This window comes from Rhinichthys klamathensis, unplaced genomic scaffold, assembly GCF_029890125.1.
Source record: "Rhinichthys klamathensis goyatoka isolate OS25496 unplaced genomic scaffold, OSU_Roscu_1.1 h1tg000320l_1, whole genome shotgun sequence".
NCBI classification, from domain to species: Eukaryota; Metazoa; Chordata; class Actinopteri; order Cypriniformes; family Leuciscidae; genus Rhinichthys; species Rhinichthys klamathensis.
In genome coordinates, this window is record NW_026606836.1 from 565,573 (window position 1) to 580,783 (window position 15,211).

The 15,211-nt window shown below is 39.8% G+C and overlaps 1 protein-coding gene across 5 annotated transcripts in view; it reads right to left on the reverse strand.

Moving 5' to 3' along the window:
• Positions 1–15,211, reverse strand: part of lrp2a (low density lipoprotein receptor-related protein 2a) — a 123,965-nt gene that overhangs the window by 24,988 nt on the left and 83,766 nt on the right. For all 5 annotated transcript variants that reach the window (XM_056271441.1, XM_056271442.1, XM_056271440.1 and 2 more), the window contains 7 exons: positions 14,887–15,083; positions 12,984–13,229; positions 10,361–10,489; positions 5,646–5,765; positions 2,977–3,093; positions 2,594–2,710; positions 1,640–1,777 (listed from right to left, as the gene is read on the reverse strand). In XM_056271441.1, coding sequence (XP_056127416.1) covers positions 1,640–1,777; positions 2,594–2,710; positions 2,977–3,093; positions 5,646–5,765; positions 10,361–10,489; positions 12,984–13,229; positions 14,887–15,083 — 1,064 coding nt within the window. The remainder of the gene's footprint in view (positions 1–1,639; positions 1,778–2,593; positions 2,711–2,976; positions 3,094–5,645; positions 5,766–10,360; positions 10,490–12,983; positions 13,230–14,886; positions 15,084–15,211) is intronic.

The window sequence follows — 15,211 nt, forward strand, 5'->3', positions numbered from 1 at the left end:
ATCGATTGGATGGATGGATGTAATTCATTGGATGGATGGATGGATGGATGGATGTGATTGATTGGATGGATGGATGGATGGATGTGATCGATTGGATGGATGGATGGATGGATGTGATTGATTGGATGGATGGATGTGATTGATTGGATGGATGGATGGATGTGATCGATTGGATGGATGGATGGATGTGATTGATTGGATGAAATGATGGATGTGATTGATTGGATGGATGTGATTGATTGGATGGATGTGATTGATTGGATGGATGTGATCGATTGGATGGATGATGGATGTGATCGATTGGATGGATGGATGTAATTCATTGGATGGATGGATGGATGTGATTGATTGGATGGATGGATGGATGTGATCGATTGGATGGATGGATGGATGTGATTGATTGGATGGATGGATGTGATTGATTGGATGGATGGATGGATGTGATCGATTGGATGGATGGATGTGATTCATTGGATGGATGGATGTGATCGATTGGATGGATGGATGGATGGATGTGATCGATTGTATGGATGGATGTGATTGATTGGATGAAATGATGGATGTGATTGATTGGATGGATGGATGTGATCGATTGGATGGATGTGATTGATTGGATGGATGTGATTGATTGGATGGATGGATGTGATCGATTGGATGGATGGATGGATGTGATCGATTGGATGGATGGATGTAATTCATTGGATGGATGGATGGATGGATGGATGGATGTGATTGATTGGATGGATGGATGGATGTGATTGATTGGATGGATGGATGGATGGATGGATGTGATCGATTGGATGGATGGATGTGATTCATTGGATGGATGGATGTGATCGATTGGATGGATGGATGGATGGATGGATGTGATCGATTGTATGGATGGATGTGATTGATTGGATGGATGGATGGATGTGATCGATTGGATGGATGGATGGATGTGATCGATTGGATGGATGGATGTAATTCATTGGATGGATGGATGGATGTGATTGATTGGATGGATGTGATCGATTGGATGGATGGATGGATGTGATCGATTGGATGGATGGATGGATGTGATCGATTGGATGGATGGATGTAATTCATTGGATGGATGGATGGATGTGATCGATTGGATGGATGGATGTAATTCATTGGATGGATGGATGGATGGATGGATGGATGTGATTGATTGGATGGATGTGATCGATTGGATGGATGGATGGATGTAATTCATTGGATGGATGGATGGATGGATGGATGGATGTGATCGATTGGATGGATGGATGTGATTGATTGGATGGATGGATGTGATTGGATGGATGGATGGATGTGATCGATTGGATGGATGGATGGATGGATGTGATTGATTGGATGGATGTGATTGATTGGATGGATGGATGGATGTGATTGATTGAATGGATGGATGGATGTGATCGATTGGATGGATGGATGTGATCGATTGTATGGATGGATGTGATTGATTGGATGGATGGATGGATGTAATTGATTGGATGGATGGATGGATGTGATCGATTGGATGGATGGATGGATGTGATCGATTGGATGGATGGATGTGATCGATTGGATAGATAGATAGATAGATAGATAGATAGATAGATAGATAGATAGATAGATAGATAGATGTGTTTCTCACAGCAGAGATGTAGTTCCTCATCTGAATTATCCCCACAGTCATTATCTCCGTCACATATCCAGTGCTGCTGCACACACACGTGGTTCTTACACTCAAACAGGAAGGGTGGACAGTAGGTGCTGTTCGGGTAGCGTGCGGCTGAAATGTGGACACACACACACACACACACACACACACACAACTCAACATAAATTTCCATAATACATTTAGCATTTGGAAATTGAAAGAGTCTAACATTGCATTCAAACAATCATCTTTTGATTTGGGTTCCGTGGCACAGTCGTCTCTGGCTTTCTCAGTTGGGGTTTAAAAGAAAAGACACTTAATATTCAATAGTATTATTAATTTGACTGCACTGACAATATCAGATGAGAGCAAAACATGACTCGAGCTGAATAACGACACTTTTGTCTTCTGTAGTGCTACTTAGAGCTAAATTAAACTCATTTCATAATTATTGAACTGAGCTGAACCAACACTGAACTGACTTGAGCTGAATAATCACACTATTGACTTTTTAAAGCTCTTGCCAGCAGAATTTGAATGTGTCGTATATTTGATGAAGTTTGCATCATTGATCATTATTTTCCTGTTTATTACCGCGAAGCTGCTTTGAAACAATCTGTATTGTACTTAGCGCTATATAAATAAAGGTGACTTGACTTCAGTTGGACTCAAACCCAGGACTTTGGCATTGCTAGTGCCATGGCTTACTGTTTAAGCCACAGGAATGCTGCTCAACAGGTTCCTGATCTTATTGTGAATGATCTGTGTAAGTTTGTCTTTGTAATCTTTAATTTCCAAGATATTCCCTAGTTTCCGTACCAGTGGGAACAGTTACAGGTGCACAACCCTTTTGGACTCTAGAGGGCGCTACAACATAATCCACAGCTGTCTTGTTCTCAGGTGCATTTCCAGAATTAAAACAGATTAAAAAAAACACGGCACACTCACGACAGGAGCTTTCATCGGTGAAGTCGAGACAGTCGGCGTTGCCGTCACATTTGAAGCGCTCAGAGATGCAGTGGCCGCTACTGCACTGGAAGTAACCCGGGTGACAGGTCCGCAGCTCTGAAACACATTCATCCACAAAGAATAAAGCCAATCTCTCTCAATCCTCCATGGAGAATGAATTATGCACACTTCCTGTAAGTCATTCACAAGGTATCCAGGCGCACAAATGCATTGAGATATCACCCACTGAGGATCAATCTGTAATAAAAAGACAGTATTATGATGTTGAACATGGTGGCTAGTGCCACGGCCACACTCTTTCTCTCTCCATCTGTCTTTTGATGGCCTTTCCTTTCTGCTGTCTGTTCTTTTCTTTCACTCACCACAGTCTCTCTCGTCAGAGTTGTCCTCGCAGTCGTTGTCATGGTCACACACCCAGCGGTCAGGAATGCAGTGCAGGTTGTCGCAGCGGTACTCGCTCTCAGTGCACGGACGAGGGGCTGTGGACGCATAAGCGTGTCAATCAGACACACATGAACATACATAAAAGGCAGGCAGCCCAATAAAGCAATAAGGCCCAAGCGGCTGTTGGTCACAGTGATTTACCACAAGTAAGGGGCGTTCTTAAGCATGAAGAAAAGGAGAATGCTTAAAACCCTCTTAACTGTGGTAAAATTGTTGTTGAACAAACAATACAGCAATTTTGTGCATTGAAATGCTACTAATTTTGTCAGAATGTTCAGAGAACATTTCCCATAATGTTTTTCAAAATGAAGAAATAGAATGTTCCTTTAACATTCATATAACCCAGAAAAAAGTTTTTAAAGTCCCCCTCTGGTGAAAATCAAGCTTTTAATGTTGTTTATATGTCTATGTAGTGTTTTTAATCGGCTTTAAAACAAACCAAGTGCAAATGCATAAGTCGACAGCATTGCTGAGTAGTTTATCTTTAAAACTGCAGTGAACCAAAGACAGTCTCAAAAACGCGGTTTGAAATCGCTGGTGTTTCTGACGTCACAAACTACCGTGTAACCAATCACGACAGTGTGTGATCGATTCGTCAACGAGTGGATCTCTGAGCTGGCGTGAGTGAGTGGAGGCGGGGGCTAATTTGCATATTCATAGAACCGTGTATACTTAATGAGGCAAGTAGGGCTGTCACTTTTGTGAAAAAATCCAGTTCGATTTTTGAGACGTAAGTGTTCATTGAATCGATTGTAAAATCGATTTTCCATGTCTAAAGACGTTTCCATTTTCAACACAAAATATAGGCAAATCCACGGACACCTAACAGGCATTAGGACGAGCGTAAAGAGGGTGCGCTTGAGACGCGCACAAGTCAGCAATATTTCTGATGATTTATTAGCGTGAAGTTTCGTGCACAATGACAAACAGGAGTGCAACATTCAGGGATTGAAATTAACACCCTCCGACCCGCCAAATGCGGGTAAAAATGAACTTTGGCGGGAAACGCTGTCAAATCACTAACCAATCTGGCGTGTTTCTATGTTTACTCACTTTGCTGGGGAAGTTCGTAAGCCAAATCTGCGTGGATTTAGCGCAAATACGCAACTCGTGAGTCCTCATGATATATTAAATACAGCGTATTGCGCAGAATCTGCGCATTTCTGGCTTACTTGAACACACACGTCACTAAGCAACAAATAACGGCGCGCTTGCTCACTTGCATTGAAGTAATAGCGAATATTAAAAAGCATGTGGTGAACAGAAAAGACACGGCTATTTTCCAACATCCTACATGTTCTGATACTGTATTGATCTGTCCACCTAAAACACATTTTTGGTAAAAAAAAAAAAAAGAAAGAAAAAAAAGGCGAGGTTAAAATCGATTCCCTATTTTCACTTTCGATACTTGTGTTGGTTGGTCCGATCGATTGTGCAATCGATTTTCGAACGTAAAGTGACAGCCCTAGAGGCAAGTGTGTAAAGTGACATTCAAGCCATTTTAAGGCATGAATAATTTTTCATTCAAGGAAAAAACTTTCAAATAATTTTAGCTTGGGTAGTGGCGCAATGGCCCAAGATCTGGCACTTCAAAAAAGGATAGTTCAGGCATAACGCAATAATATAGTATGTCTAGTGAACAGGAATGTTTCACAAAGTGCTTATAAGGCCAAAATGCAGCAGAAACACGACCTGAAGCATTTAAGTAAAGCACAACAAGCCTCTGACACAGACGAGGGCGATGATTAGGCTGTGCTTCACTGTCTCAGGATTACATCTGATGAGCTACGGCTTGCCCTTCAGCAAGAGGACCATTTTTCGGAGGTGAGTTCATAGCTGAATTCATCAGGGGAATGACCCGCGTTCACCACCCCCGCAGCTCCTCTGCAGGGAGGAGAAAGTGCTGAAAAAATCATCGCTTCTTCCAACACGCAGCTCTAAGGTTTAGCGCAGACCATTTGTCAACCTTTCACACCTCACAGCACCTTGTCTGCCATCACGCCGTCTCCTCCACGCTTTCTGTCTTTCCAATTTGTTCCCATCAAATCTTTTCTTCTTTGTCTTTACCATTACTGTTTCTCTGGTAAGCAGGGCTTGACATTAACTTTATTGCTCACCAGCCACTGTGGCTTGAAGTTTTCCGAAGTAACTAGCCACTCAACATTTTCACAGGCCACAGTTTTAACATCGATACCATGGGGAAAAACTGCCATATAGATATTTTTTATATTATCTCATAATTTGGCTGCAGGTTTATTAGGCTGCTGTCACTTTAAGACCTGACACGGATCCATTACACTGTTACACATGCGTTTTCTTTCTCAACTGTTTACGTTCATTTAAAACATAACTGACTCGCCAAGACCAGCATTTTGACATTATTTTGTGTGTTTGACTGTTTAAGTCTTTGGATGCGCACTTTGGATTTTTAACAATTATAAAATAAAATCAACTTTTGTATTCCACTGAACCACACAAGGGTGAGTAAATGATTTTGGGTAAACTATCCCTTTTGTTATCAATCAAACTATCCCTACTGTTTTTATATTGATCTGACCGAACACGAGAGGTCAGTGCTGCCACTCACTGCAGTTGTGTTCATCCGATCCGTCGCCGCAGTCATTGTCTCCGTCGCAGCGCCAGCGCAGGGGAATACACTGGTGGTTATCACAGCGGAAATCACCCGCCGGATCACAGGTCAACTCCTCTGCAAACACAACAGACAACACAGGCTCACACAAACTTTAACACACAAGTTGAGGTTAAACAGAGCGGAAGTGGAGAGACTCAGTCACACAGACCTCCGTCTCAGTCTCATTGACCGAGAGTGCCAGTACATTAGCAGACACGTCTGATAAAAAAGACCTTATTTAACACCTAACGGTTTGTGCTTTAATGAAGCGAGGGTAGGAGCAGGCTTCACTCAATGCATATACTTAAAAACTTTAAGAGTGCTGGCCTGGATGATTAAAATACGAAAAATAGGAGAGAGGCCGCACTATGCATATGTTCTTTTATTTTATTTGCACAGACGCGTTTCGGCGCGTGCCTTCTTCAGTGTGCAACAAGATCACAAAGTAAAGGGCAGAATCACATGTTTATCCACTTTTATTGTGTATTTACTGACGTGCCCTTGTGGGCTGCTTTATGTGGGCAAAACTAAGCGACAACTCAAAACCAGAATTTTTGAGCATAAATGCGCTATCAGAAAGAATGATGACAAATCATCAGTCGCAAGGCATTATAATTCTGCGGGACATGCTGTTAATATGCTCAAATTCATGGGCTTAGAGCTTGTCAATCGGTCTCCAAGAGGGGGAGACCGTGAGAACCGCCTCCTGCAACGAGAGGCTTGATATATTTTGAACTTAAACACATGTATCCCGAATGGGATGAATGAAGATCTGTCACTAAGTTGTTTCTTATAAATGGAACACAAATATGTGTATTGTATGTTCATTTTTTATATGTATAAGAGTCGTTGTCTTTCATTAATGGACTGTTTGAAACATTAGTGACATTATTGGACTGGATATCACTTTAACATTATTGGTTGGTGTTAATATGGGTGTGGGCATATAAGATTGGCTCAGTGGCGGATTTAGCAAATTGGGGGCCCAAGGCGAAGGTAGTATGGGGCCCTCCATCCGATCTTTAAAAGAGAACGAAAAAAAAAATCTGATTTTTTGGGTCTGTTTTTTAAATGGCACTTTCTGGAGAGTTTTGTGCAAAGAAATGTAGAAAAAAAGTAGGTCTAGCAAGTCTTATATTTCTGTAATTCACACATATCAAACACAAATATGCTGGCTGAATAGATTGCTAGTTGAGAAACACTGCTTTAATTAATGTTTTTATGATGACTTTGTGAAAGGTTAAACAGCATGAGCCGTCTTCCAGCTGGCCAGTAAGTTATTTGGCAAATTTCATTCTGTAACATATAGATCTGTATTATGCTATTGTTTTTGATAGTGTTATACATTTCTTACAGATAATCACGATGATCATTGCGTTTGTCTTACCGAATGTGGTAGCTTTATGCAATTACAGTTTGTCTATAAGCTTTTTTTTATTAATGCCGACAGTAAAATGTTGCCAGATATTGCTACGAAAAACAAGAAAAACAAAACAAAATAATAATAATAATCCGAAATAAGTTCAAAGCTTGTGTTTCGGAAATAAGATTAATATATCACTAACCCTAACATGCAACTTTCCACTTTAATAGCTTCCTAAAGTGTCACATTAAATCAGAAAAACAGGTCCAGAAGAATACTGCCACCTTTCCATTAGGTGGATCTGGCAACACGGAGGCCTCCTGTCTGCGACTAATGATTTGATGCCTTTTTTTGCAAAAGTTTTTTAGAAATATATAATTTGCGAAAAGTAAAAAAAACAAAAACAACTTAAGCATAATTTAATGGGGCATTTTGGGGGCCCCTAGGTAGCTCGGGGCCCAAGGCAATTGCCGACCTTTGCCTAATGGTTAAGTCCACCCCTGGATTGGCTACATTGTGATCTTGTTGCACGTGCCGAAACGCGTCTGCGCAAATAAAATAAAAGAACATATGCATAGTGCGGCCTCTCTCCTATTTTTTGTGCTTTAATGAAGACATGATGATTACTGCTACTGAGAAAATGAGAGAAGAGGAGGAAATGGGGAGATCCTCTCTGCCATCTGCCAAAGGAAGGTAGAGGAGTTGCAGGAACATCTGACCCGGGCGGCACATTCTTACAGTCAGATTAGGGCGATCTCTCCTCTCTCTCCTCTCTGTGCAGGATGGCACTAATGGAGCGAGGAGGAGCTGATAAGACCCAGGAGAGCCAGGGCTACATGTGTGTGTGTGTTTATGTGAACATCAGTCAGATCACTGACAAAAAATCTGTGAAATGTATGGTAAAAAAAAAAAAACACTGCAGATGTGGTGCCTGATTTTTGCTGAAAAAAATACGGTGGCAACATTTTAGATTTTACGTATTTAAAACCTAAAAAAAAGTACAGTAAAAAATATATTTCATTAACTGATATAATGTTACAATACCAACTCACTGAAGTATATGATATTTATGCTCTTATATATACGTTACACTTAACCACAGGTGGTAATGAGAAAGCCACATGATGAATCAAAGGTCATCACCAGTTGCTTTTCCACAAACTGAGGTAATTCATCTTTTTTTTGCACTGTATATTATATACCGCTCGATCCTTAATGAAACAATACAAACATAATCACAACTGCACACACACACACATTGGTGCCTGACACAGACATACCTAACACACACACATAAATCAGAGTTGTGGCCCCAGACTGGAGGAGGGGTCACCGAGGGCCCGTCCATCACAGAGAGACTGAACTAACACTCACTAATATGCTGGAGTGTGAGGGGATGAATAACTCCTCATGATTTCAATCAATCATGACAAACACACACACACCACAGCATTATATAACATCACTGATAATGGGGACAATGCAAAGTAATTTTACATGATATATTATATATAAAGTACTTGGTCTTAATTTTAGTTAGTTTGTTTGTTTTTTATGTCAGCATAAAAGAGAAATTGCAGCCGACTTCACTGCTATATTGTGGCGTTTTTCTGAGTGAGGCGGCTTATCGAACAAGAAAAAAAAACGTAGGAAGGGACTTGATTCTATCCATTAGTTGATTCGACTGAAAAGTAAGTGTTGCATATATTTAATGCTTTAAAAAGACAATTTTCTTTTTGTACATTTGTAAAAAAATATATATATAATATGTAAAAATAATAATAATGTTTAGACTGCAAAAAACTAAAATAATTTAAACCAGATATGCCAAAAAATGGATTTAGTTAGGACTAGTTAGGAAGCTAGATTAGAAAGCAGGAAAAAAATGCAGAGAAAAATAATTATTTTATTTCAAATAATTTGAATATTACTTTATTTTTATTAAGAAATATATACGTTTCTGTTGTAAGCACTGCTGTTTGTGAATAAAAAAGGTTACACTTTTCAATCATGAAATAATACATTTTATGAAATTTTATAATCTTTTAATTTAATTTTTTATCAATATTAATGTTACTAATTTTACTATTACTTTACTATTTTATTAATAAATATCTACTTTTTTTCAAGTTTTTAAGGACTGCTGTTGGTGAATAAAATCCACTACCCTGAGTTATATTTTCAGTTAAAGCTGCAGTCTGTAGTTTTTCCTCTTTGTCGCCATCTCTGTTCGAAATCTGCAATTGCAGTTATTCACAGAATTATCAGCTTTACGTGGGTTGTGCCTCGGCTCGGCACGGCACAGCGCGGATAAATCCAATGTTTTGAAGAGAGTGTGAGGCTGTCAGTCACTGCGCCGGTGTTGATACTGGCATTCAGAATCACAGATTCTACTTTTTGGAAGTGACCAACATAAGAATTTTCACCGGAAAATGTCACCTGAACAAGTAAGAAACATCCACTTTTGTTCTTCTGACCAACTAACTGAAAAAAAAAACATTGCAGTAAATCGCGCTGATTAAATCTAACGATCGCTTATCATATCACGTCAAACCGTGCAAATTATACTTTGTTCTCAAATTGTTAATGTTAACAACATCAGCATTGCGTGACTACATTTAAAGCCCTTCAGATATTATCCTTGTTTTCGCATGGGCCGGTTGCAGTCTCTTTTTCTCTGTAGCCACTCCGAAGTCTTTTGCATTTTACAGCGGGTGAATCTGTTGTCACTGGTGATTGTCGTTTGAACCTTTCTGGATCCGCCATCAATTTGATAAGTTTATTTATATCAAGTGTTGTGAGAAAAGGCTATAAATCTCCACCTCCAACATCCTCACACGCAATATAGCTTATACTAGCCGAGACTCTACTTTATGTGTACAGATGTGTGTGTACAGATGTGTGTGTACAGATGTGTGTGTACAGATGTGACGTAATGACGCAAAGACATGCTCGAATCTCCCGCAGAAATCCACCAGTACCACTGGAATTAAAAACATTATTACAAGCTTACCGTTTTGAATTGAGCTAAGGCAAGCAGAGAGTTTTGAACACTGGCTGGTTATGTACTTGCTCAAAAATTTATTTTGGATAATTTTTAACCCCAAAAAGTTACGGACTGCAGCTTTAAGTAATTCATTTTCATTGTAATTAATTTTTCTTAGTAATTAATTTTAATATTACTACTTTTACAATTACATAACTATTTCATGAATTGTTCATCAGTTGTAAGCACTGGTGTTTGTGAATAAAAAAAAACAGTTGCGCTGAGTCAAGTCCTAATTTGTGGGATTGTCTGATGTCTCACCGCAGTTCTGTTCGTCGCTGTTGTCCCTGCAGTCGTTGTGTCCATTGCACACGGCCCACAGAGGAATGCAGCGATAGTTTGTCCTGCAGTCAAACTCTGTGTGATTGTCACATCTGTACGTTGGACCCACTGCAAACAACACCACACAAAACATTTAGAACAATGAAAAATACTGCAAGAGATTTAAGTTCACTTCGTATTGCAGCACAATTTCTCCTTTTTCTTCCTTTACTAATTTAAGTGGTATGTAAATGTTTTTAACCAGTTTTATGTTTTATGTTTATATGGTTTTTTTTTGTATGTCGTAACTTTGATGTATAACTGTATTAGGGATGCACCGATACCACTTTTTTCAGAATCGATCCGATCCGATACCAAAAATTCTGAGTATCGACCGATCCCCGATACCGATCCGATACCAGCGCAGTTTTTTTTTAATCAAGTAGAATTTTTATAACTCTGTGTGTTGAACTGATAATCACTCTTTTGTGTATTATTAAACACAATCTACTTAATATAGACAACTTCATTATAAAGAAAAACAAATCAAAATATATGATCATAATCTATGACAAAAATGCTATTATAAACTAGATTAGTGGATAATTCAGCAGTAAAATGTAATCTATAAAAATCAAGAGTGCACAGTATACTTGTATAAAATCTGAACATTTAGTGAAAAAACAATTTAGTGGGGAACAAATAAGAGATAATAAGTGTAACACTAAATCTGGTAAAACGTTACACTTTGCTCTTTGTATTGTTGTAAAATATATTCATGAAAAACAAGATAACAAAAATCAAAAAGATAAATTATTTTATATATAGCCTAAAATTGAGACATGTTTTAAATGTATAGCACAGCTGTTTAATGAGGCAGGAACATATGATAGATAGGACAGAACAAGAAAGGCTATTAATAATCTTTCATTGCGTCACTGTATTATGATATGAAAGGCTCCAATACATTGCGGCACACAGCGCTTCTGCGCATCCCGAGCGCAGAATGATGCGCCTGAAGCAACATGAGTCACAGCGCGCGTCGAGTCCGCATTGAAAAGTTCAAAGCACAAAGGAAATACATATTGATGCGTAGTGTATTATACAGTATCTATCTATGCAATTGTTTATTGAGCCTTTTCTTTTAATAGTTTTAAATTTCAGTTAGCCTACTGTGCGCGTGAAGAACAATTATAGTGCTCTACTGTACTCCATTGTTGTGATCCAAGAGACACCTGACCCGGTAGAAAGTAACATGAATAAGTTACAGCAATAAAGTCCAGCAAGATAAAATTGTTTTATGCAAAACCATAGACCTTTATCTACAGATCAAGTATAATAATGGTAATTGAATCATCTTGTTCTCGTGTTGACTGTAGTAACCGAACGCGACGCGCTGTTTGAATGCTGAATGAAGAATGATTGACAGATTGACGGATGGAAAAGTTTACGTGATCTTGAATTTAATGACTTAAATATTCATGTCTATCTCACATTATAATATATAATGGCTTCAGAACACTTATAATATAGTGCACGAAAACTTTATGGTGCTTTATAATGTTTTTGTGCCTTTTGTTGGGCTTAACAATAACACAGAATATATACGCACAATATCGGATTTGGATCGGCCTCTTCTGAACGATACCCGATCCGGCAAAAATGGCAGTATCGACCCCGATACCCGATACAAATATCGGATCGGTGCATCCCTAAACTGTATATGCAAACTCGGCTGCCTATCTTGGTCCTGTAAAAGAGATTTTAATATCAATGAGTCTTCTCTCCTGTTTAAAGGATTAGTTCACTTTTAAAAAAAACTTTTGCTGATAATTTACTCACCCCCATGTCATCCAAGATGTCCATGTCTTTCTTTCTTCAGTCGAAAAGAAATTAAGGTTTTTGATGAAAACATTCCAGGATTTTTCTCCATATAATGCACTTTGCTGGGCACCAAACGGTTCAAGGTCCAAAAGACAGTTTCAGTGCAAACTGCAAACTGTTCAAAGGGCTTTAAACGATTCCAGACGATGAATAAGGGTCTTATCAAGCGAAACGATCGCTCATTTAAAAAAGAAATAACAAAGTTTAAGTTTTATAAGCTCAAATGCTCGCCTTGCTCTGTTCTGTGTGACTCTCCTGTTCGAACTCGTTCATCAAAATGAACAAATCTTTTTTCGAGTCATTTGGTTCATTTCATGAACGAGTTCGAACAGGAGAGTCACGAACGTGCATCACAGAACAGAGCAAGGCGAGCATTTGACATTATTAAACTTAAACTTTGTTATTTATTTTTTAAATGAGTGATCGTTTCGCTTGATAAGACCCTTATTCATCGTCTGGAATCGTTTAAAGCCCTTTGAACAGTTTGCAGTTTGCACTGAAACTGTCTTTTGGACCTTGAACCGTTTGGTGCCCAGCAAAGTGCATTATATGGAGAAAAATCCTGGAATGTTTTCATCAAAAACCTTAATTTCTTTTCGACTGAAGAAAGAAAGACATGGACATCTTGGATGACATGGGGGTGAGTAAATTATCAGCAAAAGTTTTTTTTAAAGTGAACTAATCCTTTAAATAAAGGTTCTACTAAACCAGTGAATGCTGTAGCGTGTCAGTAACTCACTGCATTCGTCGATGGGCTCGTCGGAGTTGTCTCCGCAGTCGTCATCCACGTCACATTTCCAGCTCTGCGGGATGCAGCGTCCGTTCCTGCACTTGAACTGTCCGGGTCTGCAGGTCCTGCTGGAACAGTGTGTGGGATCCTCATCGGAGCCGTCGCCGCAGTCGTTCTCCCCGTCACACTGCCAGGCCTCAGAGATGCAGCGTTTATTAGCACACTGCCACTGATGCGACTCGCACTGATGTGTGGCTGACGGCACAGAAACAGAAGATGCTTTAGCAACAGTCCAAACAAAAGCAAATATCAGAATAGCAGTGTTGTTTTGAATGCAGTGTACATGCAGTTTATCATGCGGTTCAAACCTACAACCTTTCAGCTTCCTGCCCTGATTTTTAGCCACTAGGCCTTATCATCGGCACCATTGTAAACATTAGCCACTTTCACACAGTAATCCCTAGCCTGACTTCGTCATACTCATATTCTAGTCAGAATGTGAGTCTAATACTGCTCCATAGGGCTTTGATTATGAGGCGTGTCTTAACCAAACCAGGAAAAACAACAACTCTGCACTCAATTGGATAGACCTACAACCAATCAGAGCAACGCAGTAAGTGTTTTTTTTATGAGCTACGCAAATTGTCAACAGAACTCAACTGCACGCACGCTGGAAGAAGTAGTAAAATAATGAGTGTTGCTTCTTTTACTTGGTCCTACATGAGTGCGACCAAAGGAGAAACCACACCGACCACAGGGTTTTCATTGCGTCCCATCTTCTTAGCGACCATCGGAGCCAGCTGATAAATTAAACTTTTGCCGAATCCTGTAGGAAGGACGGCAAACACATCTTTCCGATCGACAAATGCCTTGATTGCAGTTCTCTGTTCGTCTTTTAAAATGAATGCGCTGTCGATTTCTTTTACAACAGACGCGATAGCGGAATCTATACATCTCAGTTCTCCAGCTTCAGTCATCTCTGAGGGAATCCAGTTCAACCCTAGCGCTCTTTGATAACGTGAGGATTACGTCCCTGCAGATCATCTGTCCATCATCGTATAAAGCCCGCCCTGGCAATTTGATTGGCCCGACTAATTCTGAACCGATCATAATTACTCCTCAATGAAGCGAGTCAAGACCGAACTTCCCGACCAAAAAATGTTGTGGGCGGGGTTCGGGCTGGCATCCAGGCTAAGTAATCCCAGTAAATTACTGTAAAATTACCAGAATGACTTTACCTGTAAATACACAAAAATGCTGTACACACAAGCAACGGTGTTATGGCTTTTTACCGTTAAGAGACCATTCACACATCAGCACCAAAATACCGGTAAATTCTGTGATGTCAGTTATCGGAAATGCTAAAGTTTCACTATCAGTTCAATTTGACAACATTTTTTGACGTCTATGTGACAGGCGTAAGTGATGATCACACAGAATGTGTTTTTGCTCTTAACATGAGATGAGCATAATAGTATCCAACCGCAAAGCCGCAGTGCTGATGAATGGAAAAGAAGGGAGGGTCTCGAGCATGACACACTGATAAAGCTGCGAGATTCGGCGCAGCGGTCAAAGATGTCCATCTAGCGCACATTTACATAGAAAAGCTATTAAAAATCATCTGAGCTGCGCAGAGTAATCACGTCATCTCCATAAGAAGTCTGCTTTGGACCAAACATAAAACTTCTTATGTCAGCACCTTCAGACTTCATACATGCTCATACCATGTTCATTTTTTGTACACACACAGCATCACACCAGTAATTTACTGGTAATGTTACAACTTCTCATACTGATAAATTGCCAGAACCGGTGTACTGTTCACACATGATCTCTTAATGGTAATTTCCCAGTGAAGACTGTGTGTGTGAAAGGGGCTTTTTGATAGGCCTGATATTGGTTTGTTCCATACCACACAGCACAGTGTCCTCATCCGAGCCATCGGGACAGTCCTGATTAGAGTTACACAGGAAGTGCGGGCTGGTGCAGTTTCCGTCATTACACTGGAACTGGCCCAGTCTGCAGTGCCGGACGGGACACGTGGAGGGTTCATCCGAGCCATCTCTACAGTCCCGCTGACCATCACACTTCCACCAAATAGGGATACAGCTTAACAAAACAAAACATTGCATTTTACTTTGGATGCTCCCTTAGTAGGCAGCTGCCTACATAGACAGTATACAGCAACGCAGCTCATTAGGTTTTAGAACAGAGCCTGAAATGAAAGCAGATGTAAA